Raw genomic sequence first — 27,699 nt, forward strand, 5'->3', positions numbered from 1 at the left:
CATCTTGCAGCTTGTGAGCCATCTCTACCTTCCAGCTTTTCATGGATTCTGTTTCAAAGCTCTGTGAACTATGAATTTGCCATTTGAGTTTACTCCACTTATTGTATGTAATAAACTGAGTACGCTCTAACACACACACACACACAGTTTGACAATCTCGTCACACCTACCGTATTTGACCTGTGCGATATCCCCCACCACTATGTCAGCCACGGGCAGCTGTATGACCTGGCTACCGCGGACCACCTGGAATTTCTGCTCCTGCTCGATGCGGCTCTGCAGCCCACGGAACTGCTTTTCCTTCGACCAGTCGTTGAAGGCCGTCACCAGCACCACACACACTACAGACAACAAGATAGCTGCGCCCTCGATCCAACCGGCATCCGCCTCGCCCTCATCCTCCACCCCGCCTGCTGCCGAGCCACAGGCTACAGTTTGGTAACGGTGATGGGAAGGAGAAGAGGGAAATTGTTGAGATGTCAAACAAGCACAGTGTGTTTTCATACGTATATATAGACTGAAGTATTCTTACAACACACATTTACACACTGGATATCAACTCACTAATTCCATATGCACATATATATGCATATCGCTTATGTGCAGACACAAAGGAATGCAATCAAAGCCACACTCACACTGGGGACTGAAAAGCCGTGGACAAAGACAGCTGTGACTGTGTGGGTCATAAGTGTGTGTGTGTGTGCGTTTGTGTGGGTACAGTATAGTGTAAATACATACACGTGCAATTTGTCTGTCTATGTACAATATGTGCAATTTAAAAGACAACTATGAAATATAATGAACTCTGGCTGAAATGACCTTCAGAGAATTAACTTCTCCTCTTCTCTTCATTCATTTGCTCTACTTCAAATGAATGCCCAGCAGTCTACTGGCTGTGTGCTGGCAGACTGGGGTATATTTGGGAATGAAACAAGGCCGTATTCCCAGTCCTATTCGTGCAGCTTCATGTAATACTCTGGGAGCTATTGTGCCTTACGCTCCTGGCTAGCTGACTTCAAAAGCCCCCAGTGGGGGTGATTTGCTTTGGACAATAAAACACTTGCAGCTCACAAGGGAACTAGTGCAGACCCCATATTGTAGACATTACATATGCAGGGTCTGGTTTAAGCAAGAGCTAGACTCCAAGAAGCAATTTGGACTCTGCACTACAGAGGGGTTGCAATCAATATGATGTCCATTTAGACGTATATACAGTAACAGAACATACCCTCTTTGATCTAAGACTACCAGTAGCAATGCACACACATATGAACTCATGCATTCATGTAGGTTTTAGCAGAAAGAAAGACACATTTAAAAAAAATTCACATTTAATAATTTATTTCATATAATGGACTAAATATTGTCATTTTATTTCATAGGACATTTTCTTCAGTTAATCATGTTTTATCTGGGAAAATTAGTTCCTGATTTGACAAGTGACAGCTCAGTATTTATAGATTCAGAACTAATCTACCGCCTTCAAGATTATGCAACAGTATATTCAGACTGGCAAGGATGTGTTAAGAGAAGCAATCAAATCATTACCATTTATTTCTTACACAAGAGTGAAAACCATTTAAAATGATGAGTTCAGCCTGTCCTGCTTGGTCATTGCACATTAACAGTAATACAGTGGGTGTAGTAGCCGTTCATGGTTCTGACCGTACAGTGCAAATGTGTGCACAAACTGTGTTCTTGTCTCTCTCATAGAAACACACACACACAATCATGCAGCAAATGTGTAGCTGTCCATGGTGCTGAAGAGCCAACATTGTGCAGCCGGACACCCGAGCCAGAATAACATCATAACAAATGCAGCTGACTGAGAAACTTTTACGACTGGGTGGCCTGTAAATGAATAAATAAATGTCTATAAGCTTCAAAGGTAGTTTTTATTGCATGTTGTGTGTTTGATACAGACGCAATTAAGAGCCTCCTCATTCAACTGCAGCCAGGCTGTTTCATATGTAAATGAGAATTAAGTCATCCCACCACCTTCTATTTCTGGACCGTTGAGCTTTTTTTGGCCTATTAATAAACAAAACAGTAAATCAACAGTGAGAAATGTGTGCTTGTGTATGCCTGTAGATGCTGTGATATTTGCGATATAGAAATTTCAGCACATAAATGTCTTATAGGCTCCAATTTTATGTGTTTTTGATTGATATTTTTCTTCTACATGAATATCTTTATTGTTTTATTACCAAGAAAAAGCTTGAGTCGCGTCATCTCATTTTCAAGGGTGTCACAAGACCATAAAGTCAGCTGTAAAATACCTAGCCGTAGTACACATCTTAATAGCCAAATTTGAGAGATCATTGCCAGAAACATTTGATTATATTAAATATTTGTGTGAAATATTGGTCAATATATCATTATCATCCTTTTTTTTCTCTCAAGTTTTGTTACGGGTCTCAAAAATGACATTTGAGTTGGGCTCTTGTTTAGTGCCACTCTGAAAACTCCACATCTCAAAACACCCTTACATCCCTATGAACTTGTGTCCATCTTTCCTCTAATACACACACACGCACACACACACACATATCCATTTGGTGTTTTTCTGAATAAGGTGACTCAAAGTGTTATGCATTCATATCTTTCTGAATCGCTCTGCTGTTCACATCTATTCATATGTATTCATATCATTCAAATACGAGATGAGACTTGCGTATCGCCACCTTTTTTGCCTCGAGTTAAAGGGAAGCTTGATTATGTATCTGCAAATGGACTCAGTTATTAGCATAACGATTCCTTTGGCCTTTCTCTGCTTTATGAGGACTTGGTGATGCAGAGAGCTTTATTCCTGAAGCGACGAAGCTCAAAAGGTGGAAAGAAAAGAAGCAAACTATGAAGGAAAAGGTACTGGTCATAACTGATGATCAAATTCAAATTAACCAATCATTTTACTACCTAACTATTTGGCTGACTGTGTAAATAATTAATTTACTCACTCATTAATCCCCTCTTAATCTTAACCAACCACCTAAGAAATACATTAACTCAGAAATTATTTGATTAACTACCCACGCAAGTAAGACGGCGATAACTATTTCTTCTTTCTCTGGTATTTCTACCTTTTTAAACCCCTTAAAACGACAACAGGCCCTTCTTGCAGGGTAACTGAATTCCATTACTGCGATAATGCTGGAAGCAATGACTGATGTTGCTGACTCAGCACCTCGTTATGGTCTCTGTCTTCATTTCCTGTTTCACGGCTCACAGGGCTGATGTATGGGCACTGGGAGCTCAAGGTTATTTCTCTACTCAACACTTCATTAACGTTCCTGGTACCTTTTACCACACACACGCACATAAAAATGACCCCTATGCTCAATGAGTCACTTGATCTCTTGCGGCAGGTCACAAACCAAGTGTGACCTGCCTCACCAATTAAAAAGTGTGTGTGCATACATGTAGGTGTAAGTGTGCCAGAGAGTGCCAGTAATGTCAGAGGAAGTGATATCAGTGGGCCAGCACAATTATAGCCCTTTACTATCCTCAGCAAATATTATTGCCAATAGTAGAGATACCAGAGATAACTGTTGTGTGTGTGTGTTTGTGTGTGTGTCTCAAGACCTCGATAAGAATGACTAGAGAGCATTCTAAAAAGGAAGTGATGTCACAAGTCACTCACACTCTCCGTTACTCGCTCCGGGAGGGTGGTAGAAGGAGAGGCCCAGGGAGATCAGGGCAGCGATCTCCAGGATGATGAGGGTGACGTCCTGCAGGGCCTCCCATACCAGCTGCAGGAAGGTTTTTGGCTTCTTTGGAGGTATCAGGTTTCTACCAAATAGTTCTTTTCTCTTGTCCAGGTCAGGTTGGGCACCTGCAAGACCTGAGAGAGGAAGACACAGAAAGAGAAGGAGAGAGGGAGAAAGAGTTAGAGATATATTGGTGGTATTGTACATCACTGTAAAATGGTCATCAGTGTGTGTAGGATTTTCTACTGATGTACTGCAGTGAGTTTTATATTGTATATATTAACGGTTAACATTACAGTAACAAACAACAATCTGCTTTATTTCTACATTTAATCCAAGAAAATCCCTATTTTTATCCCCACGCACAAAAAGTATTTAAAAGCACAGCTGGAAGCTGCAGATGAAACTGCAATCTTTTACAGATATTTTTTACTTTCATTTTTCTTTCTGCCTTTCTTCTTCTCTCTTCCTCACTCTCACACCACACACAAACCATCTCTAATTACCAGTTTGAGTCATGGAGGGCCACGGCTCTACGTTCCTTATATAATTCTGCTCAAGAGACGAGGGCCATGTGCTTTGACCTCATCCACCTCCTCATACACCATGAACTACTGTACACAAATATCTTTGGCTCTTTTATCTGAAGAACTTCATACTGGCTTGAGGCACAGTTTTATTTTCAAATACTGTCCAGAAAAGTATTCTCGTGCTGTAGCTCATATAATGTGGCAAAAGGGTCAATTACATCGGATGTAATGCTTTCACTACAGCAGCGGTTGAATTTATTAATCCAAATAGCATTACCACAAATGAGTAGCTTTTTGTGTGCAAACATCCTTTTTTTCCAACTTTTCCTTTAACGATGCATTATGTAAGTTTTCAATGTGGATGATTTAGAATCACAGAACATTATCTTCTGTGTATGTGGTGCACTATATTCAACATCATGTTCAGTACGGACATAATTTAGTGGTTGACCCTGTATCTTTAATCTGCTTTCCAATCTCAACTAAAGGACCTTAAAACTGAGTCTACTTTGTCTAAACTATTGTTCTTTACATTAAGTCATGTTCATGTATCAAATCAGATTTATTACAGCTGCAAGACAATGTCGATTATTGCTGATTCTGTTTCTGATTAACTAATTAAACACTTGTCAGAAAATAGTGAAAATTTTCCCAGTGCCTGAGTGACATCTTTAAAGTGCTTGTTTTACGAGATCAACAGTCTAAAACCTAAAAGAAGTACAATTTCTAATGATATAAAACAGATAAAAGCAATTTGAGAAATTGAGATCAAATTACAACCATACTTGACATAATTGCACTGTGATGGATTGTACATATTTCATCTGCATTCCAATCTTACATAATGGGCTTTAAAATTGAGCATAACTTTTGTACTTTATATTAATAAATGTTAATATATTAAATCACATTTATTAGCTACAATAATAATCTGCACTGGTGTGTCAAACTGCTGTGAACTGTAAACTATATCTACATCAAACCGAGGTAGCATTGAGTGCAAATGTAGGCCCTGTATCTTTAGTTATAATAATTCATAAAAGATTTCTATCAAGCTACAATATTGGTTTCGATCTGGCTGCTTTTTTAGTGTAGTACCATTATCTGGTTGCTGAGCGCACACACACAAGCAGTGTGTATTCACCGTCTCTGTGTCTCTCTCCCTCACAACCACAGACATTACCACAGCATTATGTCATGCATGGTGCGTCACTGGGTCTCCCAGGAGTGGCCCTGGATTGCACCTGATAACATCGCTGCTGCATGACACTGTTTCACATGTGAATGCAGATGACTGCACGATGACTTATTAATATCTGCAGAAAATAACCGTCTGCATCTGATGTCGGAGAAAGAGAATGACAGAGTTGTGTGAGGAAGAAATGTTTAGATAATGCAAAAACGAGACGAAGTAGAGAAAATAGATCAATGTCACTTGTAAAAGAGACATAGAGCAACAGGGAGGGAGAAGGAGAGGACAGAAGGAGGGCAGGCTGAAAAGAGAACAATTCCCAGCTCCTACGTAGGAGAATGCCCTGGTTACAAATAGATCAGTCTATAAATAGCCTCATTATCCATTCTCTTTTAATTGTCTCTGTGAGAGGACCTAGCATGCTCTCCCATTGATCTCCACAGCACCCTGCATCGCATCACACACAAGCATGTCTGTTTGTGCGCGCATGTATGTGTGCATGGGGCTGTGAGTCGTGACCGCCTGCGCGTGCTTTGTGTACAAGGCTGGCCAAGCATGCCTACGGTTGCTTGCTCTATCACATGATAAAACTAGAGCTCATATAATCAGGATTTAGCCAGATCCAGTTGGACAGATGCACACACACACACAAAAAGCACACACAAGCGCAGATGCACATATTACCAATACTGCATCCACAGAATTTTCAAAAACAACAAACACATATGCTAATCCTCCTACTCCACATTTTCTGCATGTGTCCAGAGGCAGGGGAGCTAGTTATAGCACGCAAATGCACCATTCTGCATAAGGGCAGCAATTATTTCGCACTGAAATACAACATACTACATACTCTTAGCCATGTCTGCCATGTGATAGATACCTCTGTATATGAGGTGGTGCATCAGTTCAGCATGACATTTAACCTTGTTAAATGTTTTAACTGTGTCCTCCTTAAATGCCCTTGAGATGTGAGCTATGCTGTAATCAATCTCCCTGATCATTAAATACTCATTGCTTCCTGGAAAATCCTCCGCTACATTATCATTCCTTCCTGGATCGCTGATTGCAATGCTGCTTAAGATTCATTTGCCAGTTTATGAAATATTGAAGGCTAAATACTGTCAGCCCACCTAACTGCTCTGGCAGTAGATTTTGAGGAGGCAGTGAGAGGGCAGAAAAACTATGGCGATAACACGCATGAGTCATAACAATCTCACAGAGGATTAAGGGTGATAGCAAAGGAGACTTTGCGCAAGAGTTCATTTCCAAGTAGTGAAGTCTGAACAGATAGTAATGTACACGCAAACTACATACCAAATGTACATGAACAATAGATGGGAACTCCTGGTACTGTATAATGGGTAATTTATTTTATCAAAGCTCATTGTAATTGTTCTAATCAAGGCTCAAACAATAAAAGCCTTTTTGGGTCCACCTATGAAATATGAGATGAGAGATGATGCATTATCATTTGCGTTGGATTGCAGTTCCTTTTTACATCGTCAGCTGATCCTGGTGACTCAGCCGATTAAGTAAAAGCCATTTACTGTACCAGAAATGTATCTTGCGTTTTAATCTTATTTATGAATTTGGTTGCATGCCATCACATCACTCTTCCATATTTTCACTGAATACTAGCTAATTTAGCAGGCATGCATAATAATAAACCACATTTGGCCATACTTGATTATGAGCATTAGATGGCTACAGTTAGATTTTTCAATTCCCATTAGAAAACTTATGATTATGGCATTAATCATGAAAAGGACTGCAGCACAAACAGTATCAGTATGGGCTTCTTTGGCCGTCTGAGTTCAGGGCCAAGAAAAGCTGCCCCTGTGTCTGTAATTTAACAGACAAATTTACTCTGTAATGAGCCTCTCTGCTCTTAAATCATTTTAAAAACCTGACCATGAAGTTTGGCATAGTGACAACACTAATGTAATGATAATAAGATACTATATCATGAAAAATACAATGATTAGACTTGGGCTGCAACTAAGGATTGTTTTCTCTATCGATTCATCTGTGCCCTTTCTTTTCTGATTAATCATACATCATTAGTCTATAAAATGTCCCAAAAAAAAGTGAAAAAGTAGTGACATTTTTAAATTGTTTGTTTTGTGGGACTGACAATCCAAAACCTAAAGATATTTAGGTGAGATAAGATGATATAAAATAGAGAAAAGCAACAAATACTCACATTGAGAAGCTAGAACCAGCTAATATTTGATATACGACTTAAGTGATTTTCTCAACTCATTTCCTGTCAACTGATAAATTGTTTGACTAGATTACAGAGTTATTATTTACGACCAACGATTTACATTCTTTAAAACTCTCTAAAATTTCTCTCCTCCTGACTTCACTTACTCTGTAATTTATGGCTAATAATGCACTGATCTGTCAAACACAGCAGGATCTGTGACTCAAATCTGCTTTGACAAATGGCACCTGCCTAACTTCCTGTTTCCAAGACAGGGACATGAAATAAAAAACTAAACCAAAAACTTTATGCGGCCCTTTCTGCATGAGAGGAAATGGGATTTTTTTTTTCAGTCAGAGGGAACATGATGGCATATTTTAACAGTTGGCCCTTTTTTGTCGGTGGCTAAAAATAGATCTCCATGGAAACACTATGCATCCCACTCGTTGAGTGGAAATACCCGCGACTCTGAACCTTGGAGAATGTGTGAATATGTAAGTAAGTGTATGTGTGTGTGTTTTCTATGTGTGTTTTGTGTCCAAGAGCATGCATGCATGTGTATGTGTGCACATGTTCGTATGTTCCAGCAAAGAAAAGACTGTAAAGAATGAAATGACGTGATGACCTTCAAATGTCCTTGTGAAATAGGCACGTCATAGTGGAGCAGCAAACAAATTACATTTATATATAAAAAAAGAAATCTTCACATAACGGAGTGATCAATATTTTAACGTGTCTGGTGGGGTCCAAGCAGCCTCTGTTTCGCCCCTGTTTGGTTTTAAGTCTTCCAGCCTGCCTGTCTGAACTTTTTTCCCCCCCTCACAATACTGTGTGCCACAGTGTCCAAAACAAGTCGCCATGGCAACAGGGTTCTACGATGATGATGATGATCATCATCATCATAACGACGCAAAATATTGATGCTTTTTTTTTTCCAGCAGCGAATCAATAGCTTCAACATGTATTCTCAGCTTTCACCATTTTAAAAAGAGAGAGGGGGGGAATGAAGAGGGAAGACAGAGAGGGTTGAAGTGTGACTAAGAGAGCACAAGAGAGCGAGAAAACAGAGAGAAACAGAGAGTAGGCTGCATGTAGAGTAACTCTATGAATAATAACCCATCAGTGGCTAAAAGGTGGATAATTATCATGCTCTTATTAGAAGATGGAGTGATGGAGAAATGTGTCACAGTGTCCTTGAGAATGACCTCCATCATAATGACACCATTTTATGCCGTAAAAGAGGAGAGGTTTGTTACTGTGCATACAAAGGCAGAATATAGTAGAAATAGCTTCAAAGGGCAGATGTTCTTAAGGATGACATTAGAAAAATAATGTACAATGTTGTTTGTAAGTAAATGACATGGACAGGAGGAAGGAGTGGGATGGAGAGGAGTGTGAAAAGATTCAGACAATAACGGCAAGGTGCACACAAAGACAAGAAAAAAAGAAACATCCTTGCGTCATTCTATGAAGGTGGTGGGCTCGTGTCTGTTATGTAGGACAAGGTGGAAGATATTACAGTACTTCATACATTATTATTATGGTGTTAGTTCTGGGGAGGAAAGTACTGGCTGCTTTTACATCAGCCTTCTACATGTTGTCCTTGTTTTAGCTGCATGATTCTGTGCATCTTCCTGCACATTTGTTCTTGGTGCTCTACGTAAGCACATTGAGAGATACTGGAAAACCAGAGTTAAAGTCCTTACAAATACTTGGCTAAAAAAGTTGATTGTGTTTCCTTGTAATATATGTGTACAAACAGTGTTGAAAAACGGTTAATGGTTTACTCACAATGTTTAATATATATTTACTTGAGGTTTAGTTTCCAAGGTGATACATTTTTCCCGGCATATATACTTTCGAGGCATTTTAAAAATAGAGATAAAATGTATATATAAAATGAGAGAGAGATAGAAGTAGGTAAAAACCTGATTCATGCACAATCTTGTATACTGCAATGGTTTAGATCTGCTGACCCATGACCCAGCTAAGAGGACCCAGTGGGATTCACCCCGAATGGTATTTAAAGAAAGCCAGATAGTATGCAAACGTATCATACACGTGAACGAACACATGTATATCTATGACGTTTTATCAACCAGATGGGACAATGTCTGGAGAAACAAACAGCTTCTTTAGTTTACGACAAAAGTGGGTAATATACCAAACTTGAACAAATGTTTCCTGTGAGGGGGGCTACACCCAGCAGCACAGCAGGGCCACCCACTGTTAAATGAAGACATAATTAAAGAAAGGAAGTCCTTATTCTCTCTTAATCACGGTAGGGCTGGATGTTTTGGGGGAAACCTCAGGGGATTGATGTTAGTGCAGCACTTAAAAAACAGCAGGAAAGAAGTGACTCAACCTCTGTCCCATAGTCAGAGAGGGTTTATCTAGTTTGAAAACGTTTTGTTTTAGCACCGTCTCATTTGGTGTCGTCTTTGCTCAGCTTACAACGTGGTTCTGCGTGCTCTGATTCTTTGTACGCTCCGCAGCCTATCAGGACTGAGAGTGCAAGAGGGCAGGAGGCAGGCTCTCTCTGTGAGGATGAGTTGATGTGACATGTCTTCAGTGTAGCAAAACAGGCAAGCAGACATACTGAAGTGTATGTAAACAAACAACTGAGAAAATACATTCTCTCATTTCATGAGGAGTCACAGGGTCACGCACACACGCACACACACACACACACACACACACACACACACACACACACACACACACACACACACACACACACACACACACACAGATCTATCATTCATTCCCCTACGGACAGCCACATCTAAAAGGTAATGGACTGGAAAGTGACACTGAGCAATTTCTGACACCATGCCTTTCTCATCACACGTGTACTGTATGTGTATGTGTGTGTGTGTGTGTGTGTGTATGTTCATGTCTGCGATGCTCTACTACAACTTATTATGATATGTTTCTGCTTGTGCGGAAAAAATGACAGATCAGTCTAATATTGCAGATGCACTGTACCACACCTAAGAGAAACAAACTCCGGGAACAGGATCAGAGGCAGATTTTCTTGTTTATCAGGCAACAGAGGAGCTCAGAGGAGCTCAGAGGAGCTCTGGTCACAGTTGCTGCTTTTACAGGAATATAACTTAAAGTGTAACTTAAGTTCGGAAATATGCTTATTTGTGATATTGCTGAGAGTTAGATGAGAAGATTGATACCACTCTCATGTCTGTACCTGAGAGGGGGGCTACTATTTCTTGGCGGGGACCAGTTGCCAGGCAACCAGTGGGGACTCAAGGAAGTTACTGGTCCTGGCCAAGAAATTGTCTGGCACATAACCGCCCATAAAACTGCAAATTGTTTTCACTATTTGAGACACAGCGTGTTAATTAGTAAGATTTAGAGGTACTGGTAGGCGAATTTTGTCGCCCTTAGATGTGGCGCACGTCTTTCAAAGCTGAATCATGTTTGATTTTGACAATGCTACAAGCTGAGCAGTAAAAACTCCTGGTCTTGGTATCACAGGTCTTTCATTACTAAAGACAAGGAAGCCACTGCATCTGAACTTATTCTATGATGCCACAAAGGTTCAAACGCCAGGGCAGTTTTTAACAGTCTCCCTACAACTCAAATTAAATGTACGTTGCAAAATATGCAATTGTGTGTGAGTATGTGTGTGTGAGTTTGTGGGGGCAGCTGTACAAGTGGGTGAGTTTTGCTGTCACGCACTGTGCTCTATGAGTCTGACTCATGCGAGAGATGGCAGAGTGGAGTGAGAGAACACAGCTCACAGCTCTCTCTCTCTCTCTCACACACAGACACACACACACACACACACACACATATATATATATATATATATATATATATATATATACATATACATAGACATACACACACACACACACATATATGTATATATATTACTTAGTATTCCTACTTCATGGTATAAGGCTAGATGAAGACGGTTGTATAAACCAAGTCTTCAGGTTTAAAAGACTGAATAATGCGTCCCGTATTCATTTTATAAGCTATTATGTTCTGACCCAAAGGACACATGCTCTTTCGTTTCTATGACGATACTTCTTGCAGTTTTTTTATTTTATTTTATAATGTTGTGAAAAAAGCTGATTATGTAATGTTATGCAAGAAAAACAGGCCTCTACAATTACAAATAGATGTGGTTGGTGTGTGCTGCTCATATCACAGAATTTGAATACCCAAAGGTTTAATTTACAGCTCTTTTTTGGAGGCCTGGCAAGTAGCACAACAAGAGCAGCACGGAAGGGAACTGAAACAAGCTGACAGTGACTCGTGTAGGACAAAGGCTTCAGTGCATATGGTCCTTATCAAAATTCATGAAACAGTTCTTATTAATTCTGTGCATGGGTGAGGTCCAGCTCATATTATGGATCCCTGGTCTGTGTGGTCCCGTGTGCACGTGACCCATATTTAAAAAAAATCATGTGCATCAGGGCTGCACGATTAATTATATCAAGATCATGCCTCTTTGCGATTCAAATGTGACAACAATTCTGCCATGTTTGCTTTGGTGGGCATTGCATCAAACCAAACGCTCCCAATTTCTCCTTAAGCAAGGTTACTCTGTGGGGGAGAGGACATCGATGTATATAATAAATCTAACGTGTGAGAGAGGAGTGAAAATGTGGTGAAAGAAAAAGCTTTCTTAGGAAGAACAAAACTGTATCAGAATTGAGTTAATGCTGTACTTGTACTGGGAAAAAAAAAGTTGTGCAGTCTGCTGTGTGGGACCGCATTCGTACGATGATTAGAGTTAAAAGCACCTACATTAATTTGCAAGAAAATGTAGCAGAGCAAAAATTGTGCATCCACTCGAAAAGTCACCAGTTATCGGAAAATTCCTGTCACCTGAGCCTTGAAAAGAGACCACGTAGGCTCAGCTAAGACAAAGTGTATTGTAGTTCATATTTTTTCATTAAAAAATATGGTGTATCGTAAAAATTCGTGTGAGAATCATGATCTCATTTCTGAGTGGAATTGTGCAGACCAAGTGTGCAAGCATGCATTTGCGTGTACACATGTGCTTATTCAACCTGCTGAAAGTAGTCAAAAGTGAAAAACAATGGAAAAAATATGAGTGTCTTACTGAATTTATTAGTTATTTAGTTTATCTGTTCCACCATCTGAGCCTCAAACGCTGTAAGTAGTAGCTGGCCCGACTGCCCTAGATGTGGACACAACATTAATGAGACATCTGTTTATAGCCTCTGTGTGTGGGGAGGTACGTGTGTGTGTGTGTGTGCGTGTGTGTGTGGCAAAGACAGAGAAAGAGATAGTGAGAGTGTGCCAGCGTGTTTAGACACAACTACTTAGTGATAAGGGCAAAGTGTAATGGGGTCAGTTACCTCATCCTGTAATTCCAGACTGTTCAACCATTCATTCAATCAATCAATGCACCAATCCCTCCATTCTTCCTTCCATCCATCCATCATCAATCCATCTTTCATTCATCTATCCATCTATGAAATGATGAAATGTCATTGATATTGAATTCTTATTCACCTTATAGACACTGTGATAAATAATAAAGAGCTTCAGATGGAGGAAACACACCTGCTCCCTGCTCCTCTCATGTGTGACTGACAGTATGTTCATATAGAGACTGCTCTATGCACAACTGCAGCTTTATACCTTTAATACTACTAAAGATGTATAGCTTATAAATTACTGTACATTCCCATGTACAAATCATACAGTCTTAACCATAAGTTATTGGTTCATTTTAAATATTTCCCATGTGAACTAGGAGGACAGTAATGGTTTTCTATTGTACTGAATAGGAAAAAAAAGATTTGAAGAATGCTATTTAAAATAACCCTGACATAATTTTGGCTGTGTGGCTTTAGCAAACCATGCTGATCAAGAGCTGTTGTATTTTCCTTCATGCCCACACACAACCCCCCCCCCCCTCCTTGGGAGTGAAAAGGGAGAGCGTCCAGGGCCAAGAGGCTGAAAGGGAGAGTGACAGTGGTCTATCTGCTGTCTCCCATCTGGGTGTCAGTCTCTGGTTTCGCCCAGGGGCTCAGATAAGCTTGGGACACAATAGGGACAGCTATTAAAATTCAAACTACCAGAGAGAGTCATGAAATAGTCATGACAGGTAAGGGAAATCTACATACTAATGTGCCCCTTACTGTCTGTCTGCTTGGAACTGCAGGGAAAAATACACTGTTTGGGTTACAGCAACAGAGGTGCTCATGAATATGTAGGGCAAATACCAATTGAATTAAATATATACTAATAATTATAATAACTACTTGGCAGTATTTAATATAATTTGGTCAACATATTTGTAAATCAATTGGAGATATATTTTCAATGAATTAAAGCGTATAAGAATAATCTTTTAATCATCACAGTTTACAAACACTAACACAGTAGGGAAATTACAGTGGAGAGAAAGACTATTGATCTCTGCTTGTGCTATGCAGTAGCATTTTGATTGAACTGTAATGTGACTGAGCCCATGAAATCCCATCCAAAAAGTTCCATCTGCTGCACAAATGGATGCATCTCCTTTAATATTCCTGTTTTTGTTCCGTGTGTCACTAATGTAAGGCTGAGTATATGGTGTTGGCAGGGTCATATTTATGTACTGTAAAGAAATACTAAAATACTAGTACTAGTAGTAGAATAGACTAGAATACAGACTACTGTATATTACCAGAGAAAAGTGCTGCAACTGTTAAACTGATAAATTGTTTAGTCTATACATTTTTTGTCCGACCAGCTGTCTAAAATCTAAAGATATAATTGATTAATTGTTTCAATTAAGTCACAACTGTTTAAATGTTTCAATACTACTGCAAAAAATCACCTGTTACACTATGCAACAAAAAGTGCAGAAAAGATCTCCAACATCAGCATTTGCATCCAGAATTATAGGCTTTGCTTTTCATTCACTGCATACTGTACTTAAAATTTTTACAATTTGTAATTTTCTTCTTAGCAGCTATAGTTACTATTTGCTTTGAATATTCTAATTTTACACTGGAAACCTTTGATTAACTTATAAAATACAATTTGCACAATTGGTATAGATTGAACTAGCTAACAGTACAAAAATAAGTAAAAACTAGCTCTACCTCAACCAACTACAACAGTAAAATGCATATTTTTACTACTTTAAGTACATTTTGCTGATAATACGGCCGTACTTTTACTTACTTTACTTTACTTTTGTAAGATTTTGAATGTATGTGTGTGTATTTACTGGATAAAATTGGAATAGTTGAATAACACTGTCATGAGAGAAGGGGTAGATTAATGAACTGTAGAGGCTGAAATGATGTGTTTGCACATTAGGCGGTGCCTGATTTCGGTGCTTTGATCCTGTGCCTTTAGGTAAGTGTATATATGTCGGTGGCCGTATCCCTATACCCCTGGGCAAGACTAAACAGGCTGAGTTTCTGCTTTCTTTATGCCATTGGGTAAGGAATGGAAGGATACATTTTAAAGGTTGAGAAATGGTTAAATTCTAAGTTAGAGCAAGACAGTATCCGTGTTCCTGTTCCCCTTTTCTGCTGCTGCCGGGATGTTATGGATTATTCTCTACAGTATGTGTAAACTCAGAGTTGAGAGATAGCTGCTCTGTGCCCTTGAGCAAGGCAGAGCTGGATCTGGTCCAAGACTGGATCTGTTTATGTGCCCTTGAGAAGGAAATGCTGTCTGTCTAAGTTGGCAGCAGTGGTGCCACCCTTGTTCTGCCCCACAGTGGGAGAAGAGAGAGGAGAGAGGTCAACTCAGGAAAAGAGCTGACATGGAGAGAAACAAGCCGGTTATAGCCTGAGACTCTGCATATTCAGCTAAAAGCATCACCACGCCTGTCAACTCGCTATCCATACTCCTGGCTTCCAGCAGCCAGTTCAGATTCAGGACATTTCAGAGGACAAGAACTGGATTTAGATGTATGACAGCAACCTGGGACAGAGAAGCATTTGGGGATGTCAGTTTCCAGCACTGTATTTTTTAGAGATTCACTTATCTTTGGACTTTCCAGGCAGGCAGGAACTAAAGTAATGAGGTGGTGTGGTGGCCTGATGGTAGAAAACTTGCTGGAGGGGTCACAGATTCAACAGCCACCTGTCTTGTCCCTCAAGAGCAATTGAGCAAAACACTACCCCCCTACCTGTATACCTGTCATACATTGCAAGACTGTCAAATAAAATGTACAGTTTTAAATTTCAAGTATGAAAAACAAGGAGAGAGAATCTAACTACACTTTGAGGAAATATGAAAAGAATTGATTTAATTTCTTGCCCTGATAACAATGCTTCAGCATAACATCACCAATTATTTCAAAGCCAGGGTAGTCTGGCAGCAAAAAAAAAGAAAAGAAAAACAGGAAAACAAAATCGCAGCACTGCTTTGTCAATCAGTGTTCCGTCATGCTTAAAAAGATCAGATCATAATAAAAGATCAGATCAGATATGAAATAGCTAAACTGTCACAATAATCTGTAATATCATAGGTGATGTAAAATGATAACTAGATTAGAGATTTGTACCTTATCATGTCTTGTTGGAGGTAGATGCTTCTTCTACATTAGTTTCCCAGGGAAAGCTGACTCAGCACATACATTTTTTCAGAACTTTGTTTTTCATATTTTGAATATACCACGTGAATTGTTTACATTTTCAGTTTACTGAATACATCAATCTGTACACTATAGTATACACTCACACAGACAGACATACTGTATACTGTTGTGAGTCAGCACCAGGCTCCATGGGAGTAGGCCAATAGAGTCTGTTTTTTGGCATCTGTCCTCTTAATTCAGTCAGGCATCTCTTGGGACAGCTGACTTCACTGCCGGCCATGTCCAGCATCTGTATGTGTGTGTGTGTGTGTGTGCACACACGTATCTACATATCTGTCGATCTGACAGACCCTCTGACAAGACGGGATTTAATAGAAGAAAATTTTGACTGTCTCAATAAAACAACTACTATACAGTCAAACAATTATCATACTATATATTATCATATATATATATATATATCTTCCTGATACTCAGCTCATCTGATTCTTCTTCTATTGTAAGTGGTATATTTGTCATGAGGGAAATCTATATGGTATACTGGCTTTACAGGCTCAAGACAATTTGTACACTGAAGGCCACTTTCTCAAACAAATATTAGGCTTATTCTAGACTGGGGATGCATTTCAGTGGACATCTAATGGATATAAATTTTGTTTTAGTCCAAGACCTTGTTTAATCCCTGTCTGGGAAACCAGCCCACAGTGTACTTCTCCAGAGACGGTAATCAAACCCTTATATAAAAGCCTAAGCATGTGAGAAGTGATTGCACTCCACAACACGTCCCAGCGGAATTGTTAACATTTTTTTTTCCCCACACCTGCTCATCTCTTTGTATTATGCTGCATTAAAAAAAGGCAACACTTTCCAACAAGACATACTTTATATAATCATTGCATACCAAAACACTGAGATAAAGCAACTACACATACTGTTTGAACATGCAGAGTGCTACTGTATGGATTGCAGAAGAAGGTAAAAAGACAAAGCATGCAGAATAATCCTTATTTTACATTTGTGTGAACATCCTGGCAACATAAAATGTAAGTTATTTTCATTTGATTAGTGCTTATTGCTAATCTAAAAGCATCCACCATTAATAAAATCCAGCTTTTTTAAAGACATACCAAAGACATGTATTAGGTGAACTGCTACTTAATACTTCAGCACATTCCTTTTCCCAGTAAATCTTCTTAATATTGCATATAGAGTGCTATTGCAGAGTGACTGTGCCACAATACTGCTTAAGCCTGCCTCAAGGTCACTGCTACTACACTGCAGAAGAACACCTGTGTGAGTAGCGGTGTGTATTTGTGTGTGTGTGTGTGTGTGTGTGTGTGTGTGTGTGTGTCTGCCCACGATGTGGTTTTGCTCCCTCGCAGAGCAAAATGGCTGTGTATCATTTATAATCTGTCCTCTGAGAGCCATCTCTCTCTCTCTCGTCTTCACTGCCTCCTATTTCATTCTCTCTCTCATTTCCTACCTCTTCTATCCCCTTTACAGAGCCACTAGGGGAGGGGAGGAGAGGGGAGGGCAGAGAGAAGAGAAGGAGCGGAGGAGGAGAGGAGTTGCAGAGCAGGAGAAATTGTCCTTATTAAGGAGACGGCTGCTCCATGTGAGAGATCCCTTGTGGGACAGAGATTAAATAGACTGCGTCAGAGGGGAACGCGCTCGCGGTGCTGCGACTGGAGGACGTGATAAGTACGATCATCAGGGAGGGAGGGATGGAGGAAAAAAAAGAGAGCAAGGAGGAGATATGGGATGAGGGAGAAACAGACCAGAAGAATGGAGGAGAGGATGATCAACAGGGTTAAGATTAGAAGAGGAGAATATGCAGAAATGTAGGAGCGCCCAGGCTGAAGTGTGGACTTAATTTCAAGAGAGGGATGAAAAAAGAAAAATAACAGATTAGAAGGAAAACATGGAGAAGGTGGGTGTGAATGAAGGAAAATGAGAAAGAAAGGGTATGAAATGGGAGAACAGGAGAGGTGTTCCAACCAAACTGTGCAGTCTCAGAGAGGATAGAGGGAGAAGGAGAAGGTGAGAAGAGGTGGATGACAGATGCGTGGGGCAAACAGTTTCCTTAGTTATGTATAGAATTCATAAAGGCCTCGTCATGGGAGCAGCACAGAACACAGCCAGTGAGATATGTAGGAGGAATAAGAGGAGTAATAGTAGCACAGCACTGTCTTGATATCACAGAGGGAATCTACAATCCAGTGTACGGTACTAGATGGACAACTGTGTCTGCAAGAGGAGGTAACAGCAGAATAGAAAAAGATAAAGATAACGAGATAAAATAATGTTTTTTGACAATCCTTTATTTTGTCTTTCGTCTGCTACACCTACTTTTTTTTCATCGATGTCCTCTGTCTACATTTTCTGCCAACCACTCACATACACATCACTACATCTGTGTCCTTGATATCAAGGCAACGCCACTGACGAAAAATAGATGTAAACGTACAAATTATTGGTTACAGATCAATAGATTTGTACAGAATTTGAGACACTATGATGTGTTTGTTTTTATGTTTAAAAACATTTAGGGTCTGTAGGGTCTGGTATGTGTGTGTGCGTGTGTGTGTATGGTTTCAAATCACATTCGGATAAACAAGTGAAGTGTTCACCTCAGTGAGTGGACTGTTAACACATGAACCATCAACAACCTCATCCCATGAGAAATACAGGCACCGTGTATGATGTATCATCTGGCCTCTATCCACCACTGTCATTACTGACACAAAAAGCAATGCAGGGGCATTCCCCTCAGGGCTCTGCTATAAACACAACTGTCCTCAATCAACTGATTGTCACCTGCATCTCTCCAAGCCATTTTTTCCCCACTTGTCAGAGCCTACTGTGCTCTATGTTACCTGAGGTGAATCAGCTTAATGCCAAAATAATTGTAGTGTTATCTTTGTCAAAGTATTGTCTATATTTCAACATAACATATTTATTAGAATCAATCAAAAATCAAGTCGACATTTTGGTAATATATATTTTTAAACGGTTTAGGGACAAACAGAGGTTTAGAAATGGTGTGCTACTTTTCTAGCACTATTGAATTGTTACTAAGTCAGTAAAAGAAGTGAGAGTAGAAGAGAGAGATGATGAAGGTTATAGATGTAGAGCAGGTCTATTTAGGCTACGCTGTACACTGGCCCACTGGGATATCAGCGACCGACCAGCACACCGAAATAGAAATGGGAGCAGAGGAGAGAAAGAAAGGAGAAGAGGGAAGGTGTGGTGAGACAGAGGAGTGGGAGGTAGAGAGAGAGAGAGAGTAAGGGCAGGTGGAAGGGTTGATGAGGAAGAGGTCTGGAGGTTACAGAAAGGAGAGGTGGGGAGGGTACGTAGGAAGACGTAAGATGATTTAAATGAGAAGACATCTAGAATAGAGTTGCCAAGTGAAATATTTTTCCCATCTTCCATTTTAAGTTTTCTTTTAAAGGAAAACTTTTACATTTAAAAATCAACTACAGTACATTTTCTTTCTTGCCAAGAGTTAGATGAAAAGATCAATGCCATTTCCATTTCTACACGGTTTATATGTACGGAAGCTGGAGCCAGCGGCCAGTTAGCTTAGCGTAGCACAAAGACTTGAAATGGGGAAACAGCTAGTTTGGCTCTGTGCAAAAGTAACAAAATCCACCTACCAGCATCTCTAAAACTCACTAATTAGCATGTTAAATCTATTGAAAAATCAAAGTGTAAAAACGACTATTTGCTATTTGATTAGGTTTATGCATTTTTATGTCCAGGCTTGTGCCTTACACCTTTTTTCAACACAGTTGCTCATCTTTTGTATGTAAATAACTCGTCCCACTCAACAATCTATGGGGTGAAGAAGAGGAGAAAAAAAGATAGACATGATATTATTAACCTGCAGACATGGGCAACCATTGCCATCTTAGTCAGGATACAGATGGTTAGATGTAGAAATTGAAGGTATACATATTTGCAATAGGTTGGAGTTTTGGTGTGGTGAAGATATTGGTAAGCATCTGTTATGGACTTAATCAAAAACTGCTGGTGGACAACTGTCTCTGGAGGTTGGGGGAAGAAGATTCAGGGAGAGGGGAGATTTGTAGGTGGTGGAGGAAGGGTGTGTATGTGTAGTGGGAGTCAAATCAGGGGAACAGGAGGCCAAGGGGAGAGATGATGGAGGTAGTAAGAAGACTGAAATGAGGCGTGGTGATATTAGAGGGCAAAGAGAAAATATTAGACAGAAAAGAGATGAGGGTGAGGATATGAAATTGCAGTTGGTTGGAAATAAAATAGGTCAGTCCCTGGCTGGCGACAATATAAGTTATTTAAAAAGAAAAACTGCTGAATTTTATTATTGGATTGGATTCCTATTGCTTACTCAAAGTTCCTGCTGTATTAATTAGTATTTAGTGCTATCTCTCTTTAGCATGCATGAGATAGCACTTCATTCCATCACCTTGGTGTGTAAAGTCATATTGATGTACAGCTCTGCAGACAGTGAAGTTATAAAAAAGGTGACTATGACAGTCATGAGGCCGATCTTTCCTGGGTGCTGGTGGGTGTTCTGCTTTGATGATAATACAATTTGTTCACAGCTAAAAAGTCCCAGAACTGATTGGTAACATGTAGTGATGCTACATAATACTGATTTCTAGTATTATGTTATTTCATGCATGTTTGCAGTCACATCTACATTGCCTGAAAAGCTTACCACTGTAGTTTTGTGAGGTGAACACACTCCTTGTATATAAAGTGGTTTCCATATGTATCTATATTTACTCCTCCTTTCCCGCACGGTCTCGCTAAGTACCCTCCTACCCTCCCTTACTGAAAACATCAGAGACTATCGATGCCCTGAGCACCTCTTCATCCTCCCAACCCTCAAGGAACGGCTCTGCCCTGAGCACCCTCTCACAATTCCTTGCTCCCTAACCAGGAGGACCTACCGATGTGCTGCAGCCCTCTACAGTCCCTTGAGAAAATAGTTACACCGTGAAAACCCACCAACCGTCTTTTTCTCCTATCTCGAGAGAAGCAGGTCAAACCCAGAGCAGCTTCCTGCCATCCTTTCTCGGAAACTAAGCTGTAGCCTGACATCTCATCTGGCCCCTGAATGACTCATGCCGTTCCCCCGCTGGCTGCCTGAGGGAAACGCTAGCTTCTTCACCCCACAGTCACCTACAAGGCCACACATAGGTAACTACATCCTGGGTGCAGGTATACAGTACAAGGCTACTGAGAAAGTGAGGGGTAAGAAACAAAGAATCCAAGCATGCTATAGAATTACGTAGATGTGCCACTTAATCCCCATTAATTTCTTCACCATCGTCATCATCATTAAGTATCAAGTTATCTCGCAATTTTTATTTGAAAAAAAGGAATTTTACTTCCTGGGGATGTTTATGTTTCAACATCAGTTCAGGTATTACATTCTTCCTCTATGGGTTTAGATAATTGTTCATCCACTGGGGTCATGAATGCCTGAAGAAATGTGTTAAACGATGGTCTCTTTTACCTCCTGAAACGTTTAGAATGCTAACAACAGATATGTTGTTAAACCATTCTATTCTATTCTGCTTTCTTTATAGCTATTATCTGCATAATGTGTATCGTGTGTGGGAGCTATTGTAGCATTTCTCAATTTCTCATGCATTCTCCAACTACTCTGCTTGGAAATGCAGTGAGCACCATACTCTAACCCTCAGTCATATATAACTTAAATTTCTTATTAGATAAATAAATAAACAGCCCCTCGAATGTCACTATTTGTGCTTTTTATTCTCCTCTAAATTTTACAGTTTCATATACTGTAGCAGCATGACCACATGCATCTAAATGCATGTGGTCATGAGTGCAACCTCTTCACTGGTTGCATTTCTTTACTTACAGAGCCATTGTGCATTTATGCTGCATAATGGGCTATAGCCATTCATGAACTGTTTCATGTGAAAGGGCTGGTACAGGCTACAGTATATGGGGCTAATAGGTCAACCGTGCTCAGGGCCTCTTACCATCAAACGCAGGCCCCTGGGACACATACACATTACACACACCACACATCATGACAGCAAGCAATACAGAATACCTTCAAGGATGATTACCATGATCATATTTCTGGAGGTAACATATGTTCTGTGGAACGACCACACAGCACACAAGGGGCCCCACAGAGCATTAACATAGAAACACCTGGGATCACTAATGCAAATAGCACCAGATACCATTACTCAGTTTCCACTTAGTGAATGTTCCAGTGACGGATAAAATTATTCATTATAACAATTAATAACAATAACCAGGGATAATAGAAGAGGGAGCATCTTGCTTTTTAGCAAGCAGGAGCAAGATCTCATGCACGAAAAAAATATTGGGATTTGTTGAATGTGTGCACCCATTGAAAATGTGGACAAACTATGATATGAAAGCACCTCATTTACATAAACAGAGTACTGCACAAGATACATAATGTATTTTTGTAACTCCAATAAATAACAAAATAATGAACGGCGCACACACATTTGAGATTGTAGTGTTTTGAGTAATCCAGCCGACAGAGCATTGCATTTACATACATTCTGCTTTGCTCCTTAGAGACACATTTTTGTTTTATGTTCCTTTTCTTCTTTTAATGATTATTATTTTACCCACTGGACACATCAGCAAGGAGGAACTATAATTTTGCAAGGTGATCCAGAATAATGTTAGCGTGGAAGTCTTAAATTGAAGTATTTATTTTCAAATGAGCTGCATCATATAACTATGACTAAGAAAAAAACAACAACGGTAAATGTTGATGTACTATTTATTGCTTCTGCTATTATATAATGTTTCAAGATAATGAAGTGTATAATGTGCTTTCCCCCTCAGTGTCAGAGATAGTTTTGCACATACAGAGGCAACAAATCAGATTACCAGTAACAGAACGCATGTTAATAATTGCAATATTTCTGTTTCTATTTCATAAGTTTAATTACTTTAATTTTAGTTTTATTTCAAGTCTGCAGGCTGTGATCCTGGGTTACTGTTTAGCGCCCTGATGAAATGTAATGTTCGTGTATCTAATCAGGATGCTCATGAGAATGGGAAAATGAAATTATAATTTTATGTCTGTTATGATAATTTTATTGCTAGTTCAAATTCAGTTTCATTTCAGTATTGTTGTAACACTGCAGGCATTGTTTCTTACTGATGTTGCACATATAGTGAGTAATAGGCACCGCAGCCCCTATCTGAGTCAGGCTCGTCAGTGCTTTTATTCTCTTCCATCTCATTTTGAAGCTCTTTATTCACTCTTTATTCGACTCTGTGACTGAAGATTCTTTATCTAGTTTACTCTGCCATTGTCTTGCCGCAGGTATTACCATCAGCTGACCTAGAAGTGGTGCTATTGGATGAGAAGACCAGGGAACACAATCTTCTGTGACTATCAGCCTATAAGGTTACAGGTTACCTCTGATGTCACACAGGTGACACTACATGAATACTGATCAATGATCCCTCCATCAGGGGAGGTGGATGATTTCAACACATTATAAATATTCAATACACAGATGAAGCCATTAGAGAGGTCTGTTTTTTGTATGCTCGCTGCACTGCAGCTGGGGTTGAAGCAACAAACAAATCGTACTTTATGCAAGTTGTAGATAAAGTAAAGGTTTTGACGTTTTAACAGTAGATATCTGTATAAATATTTGAATAACCTAAAGTGGATATTATGACATAGCTTAGGTAGGTCTGTGATAAAATGAAGGTATTGTGTGGTGCCACATGCTATCAGTTCATGCAGTTTTCACGATTTTATTGATTATCTCCCCCATAAAAAAAAATAGTGTTATAATATACTTAAACTAACTTACACCTATTAGGAAATATCTGGCATTTGCACTGCAGAAAGGAAATGTTTACTGTGTTTTCCAATTGTTTAACAGAAACTAAATAAATTAGAAACAGGTGCCATACCTGTTTACTATCTATTCATTCTTATTGTTTTCTGTTCTTTGCTTTCTCATTACATTCATGCCCAGTCTACATTTGCAGACGCCACAGCACATCCCACGTGGTCAAAACCTCTACCGTGTTGCCCCAGAGACCTGCTCCTTAATAAGGCTTCGGCTGATTGGCTGAGAGGATGGGTGAATGACAAGGGAGGGTGGGGGGCTTGTGTGAGGGTGGGGGAGTGACGGGGGCTAAACTGTCCAGAGATTTCTATGCATACTAAACAGGTCTAACACTAGCTGGCTGAGAAGAATTTTCATTAGTCCCTTCAAACAGGACTCCCTCCCGTGTCTGCTGTTCTGATGCTGTGCTTACGCCTTTCTCCAGGTTCTTTACAAGGTTTGTGCATGTGTGTGCTTTTACCATTGATTTTTATATCAAATAAAGCAGGTATACCAAGAAAATAATGACCAACATCCACATTAACAGTAAATACAATGGAAATCTATCATCAATCTTATGATCGGCTCAACATACAGTAGAACACATTCCTGAAGATGAGATCCTTCATACAATACACATCAGTGTACATGTATTCACACACACCCAAGCACATTCACAGACAAGCACAGACTCACCTTCTGTGGGTGAGGTTTTCAGTCGTTTGCACAGTCCCTCTACGCCCCCGTAGTCCTCCTGGAGCTTGACCACCGCCTCTGTGCCACGCAGCTCCATCAACGAGCGGAGCTCCATGAGCGAGCAGCCGAAGGCTGCCGCATGGTTGTCCTCGTTTCTTTGGTTCTTGGCATAAAAATCGCTGTTGGACATGTCCCCCATGATGTCAGATAGTCAAGTCAGTTAGATTAAGTGTTTGTTATTGCTTATAGATCAATCAAAAAGCTTGCACAACAGATAGATGAGGTCAGTCTCATCCAAAAAAAATCCAAAATAGGTATCAAGCAGGCAACAACCAAAAAAGGGAAAAAAAGAATGCCACTTGTAGGTAAAGTAGGCAGATAGAGAGATGCAAAAGGGGGGGGGGTCCAAGGACAGCTTCTCTGTTTCAAGAGAGACTGTCAGATATCAGTAGACCAAAAACCATCAAAGAGAAGAAACAGAAGAAGAGGAGAAAGAGCAGCAGAGAACGAGGAGAGGAGGGGATGACGAAACACAAGTGGGGAGCATCCAGGTGAGCGTTGGACAGCCCCAGTGGTCAGGTCCTGAGAAGGGCAATGATGGTGGTTGCAAGTCCTGTAGCTCTCAGGCTCACCACGGCTGCAGTCCAGACTCGCTCCATGTGTGGTTTCCCATTGCTGCTATTCTGCTGTTGCCTCTGCTGCCTCTCTGTCTCTACATGGTGGTCTTCCCCATCACTGCTACAGGGAGAGAGACAGAGAGAGAGAGAGAGAGAGAGAGAGAGAAGGTTTTTCGAGAGATGAATTCAAAGAGGACAGAAGGTGAGGGAGGAGGAGGAGGAGAGACACAGAAAGAGAGCACAAGGATGAGCGTTGCGTTCTCAGGGCAGGGGTGAATGCAGCGGTAGATGGTGCACGGCTGAAGGACAGCCTCTCCTGGCTGCTGCAGTAACTGTGGCTCTGCTGTCTCTATCTACTGCTGCTGCTGCTGCTACTGGTGCTGCTAACCTCATTCTGAGGACACGCCGACTGACAGAGAGAGAGGGAGAGAGGATACGAAAGAGAGGGAGGGCGGAGAGAAGAGGATGCTCCTTTCTGGTGCAGAGCGGAGAGGAGTTGTGCGCGGGCGGGAGGCTGGGGCTGCTCTGACGACAAAGCGGAGAGGCAGCACGTAACGCTGCGCTGTCACAGGGAGGATGGGCTGAGCTGTGAAGCTGCTGCTGCTGTCTCTCCACTAGTTCTCTCTCATTCTACAGTAAGTGACCTCTCCTATGCAGTCGCTCTATCTCAGTGATCCATTCCTCTCTGCCTGTTGTCTTGTAATGCCTTGTATTAATGATTTCCGCACTCTCACCTTAGAACTACACTCAGCTCAGAGAGGGCACTTCTACGGTGTTACGGTGTTGCACTGCAATTTATTCTGTGACCAGTTTACATCAATTGAAAGTAAATTACCTTCATGGAACAAATTTCTAGGGGAAAGTAAAAGGATGAGGCTGGCACAAGTCTGTATTATCGTTGACAAATCCCATGAAAAGTCCAATTCCAACAGTTTGTTAGACCATCTTTCAATACTTTCAATGCTTCTCTTCCCTGTCTGTGGACCTCAGCCCCAAGCACATTAGTTTCTACTGAAGACGTAAATATTTAAAAACAGATCACATATACAGTTTCATTCAAGAAAGGTTAGGTAGTTTCCCAAAAACCGCTAGGCACTATGTTTATTAGTAAGTTACTCAAACAGCCGTGATTTTGTTCTAGTGACGAATAAGCAGCACAAGTAATACTTAATATGATCAATTCATTGTTGGTTGGTCTTTCCATAAAATTTGTTGACAAAGGAGGAAATACAGAATATTGACATCCTTTTCCTTTACGTAACCAGTTTCTCACAATCTACCCACCTACACACAAACACAAATACATAATAACACAATAAAATGCACAAAACACTATTAATCTGTCATCAATAATTTACCTGTGTAAACCCCCCCAACCCCCACCCCCACCCACTAGATGAATCGAAATAAGGTTCGTCATTAATATTATTATTCAAAGTAAACCTCTGGCTTATAGTTGCCCTTCATCACGACCCACCCACTCAGGGGGAGACCTGGAATCAAAGCGCCACTGTGTTGCATCATGCTGAACGCTACAGTAAATCAACACTAAAGCACAAACACTGGCTGGCTATACAGTGTCTACATCATCTGTAATGCACAGTATTAATACTGCCAAATAATTCCTCTATGATGTCCCCAAGGAGTCATAATGCGGCAGTAAAGCAGCTAAACAAATAAATGTGACAAGTGTACAGTGGTGGCCACCTGAAACTGAGATATTCAGTTAAAATCAGATAAAAAAGCAAAGTCAGCCAGAACTACAACACTGATAGCAAGGCTGGTCACTCCATTCATTAAACAAACTATATAATCATACAATGAGTGATGTGGTTATTGACTCTTTGGAGGTCATTAGGGTTGTAGTGTAGAGTCTGCCCTCGAGGGGAACATCTTTGCTTTACATCACACACCAAATTCCTACATGTAACAGGCATGTTTTACAGTATATACCACAACTAACTGAATCTACAATATAGCATCTTCATATGTAAAGGCAAGAGCAAGCAGCTACGTTGTTGTTGATTGTTTATGTTCCTTGTGACTGCTGCTGTGACTGCAAGTGCAATCTGTACCTTCCTCAGTTTATGTGTCGAAACTGCAGCAAAGATATTAAAGCTACCCAGTCTTGTGTTTCTGAAGGTGTTTCACCTTGTTGTTGGTATGCGGTAAAAACGTCCCAGAATGGCCAGGTAACATGAACATGAATATATGATTTATGTCTCTCCCAGCTAGGAGATGTTTTGTTGTAAAACAATTCCCAGAACCTGGAGGACACGTTGATGCTGGAACAGTTGGCACACTGAAATATGAGTTAACACGTTAA

The 27,699-nt window shown here is 40.3% G+C and overlaps 1 protein-coding gene across 8 annotated transcripts in view; it reads right to left on the bottom strand.

Annotated features, from left to right (window-relative positions):
* atp2b2 (ATPase plasma membrane Ca2+ transporting 2) overlaps positions 1 to 24,955 on the bottom strand; it is a 64,986-nt gene extending 40,031 nt beyond the window's left edge. For all 8 annotated transcript variants that reach the window (XM_070903275.1, XM_070903272.1, XM_070903270.1 and 5 more), the window contains exons 1-3: positions 24,757 to 24,955; positions 3,644 to 3,844; positions 171 to 428 (exon numbers count right to left, since the gene is read on the bottom strand). In XM_070903275.1, coding sequence (XP_070759376.1) covers positions 171 to 428; positions 3,644 to 3,844; positions 24,757 to 24,955 — 658 coding nt within the window. The remainder of the gene's footprint in view (positions 1 to 170; positions 429 to 3,643; positions 3,845 to 24,756) is intronic.
* Positions 24,956 to 27,699: the final 2,744 nt, after the last annotated feature.

This window comes from Enoplosus armatus, chromosome 3 (genome assembly GCF_043641665.1).
Source record: "Enoplosus armatus isolate fEnoArm2 chromosome 3, fEnoArm2.hap1, whole genome shotgun sequence".
Lineage (NCBI taxonomy): Eukaryota > Metazoa > Chordata > Actinopteri > Centrarchiformes > Enoplosidae > Enoplosus > Enoplosus armatus.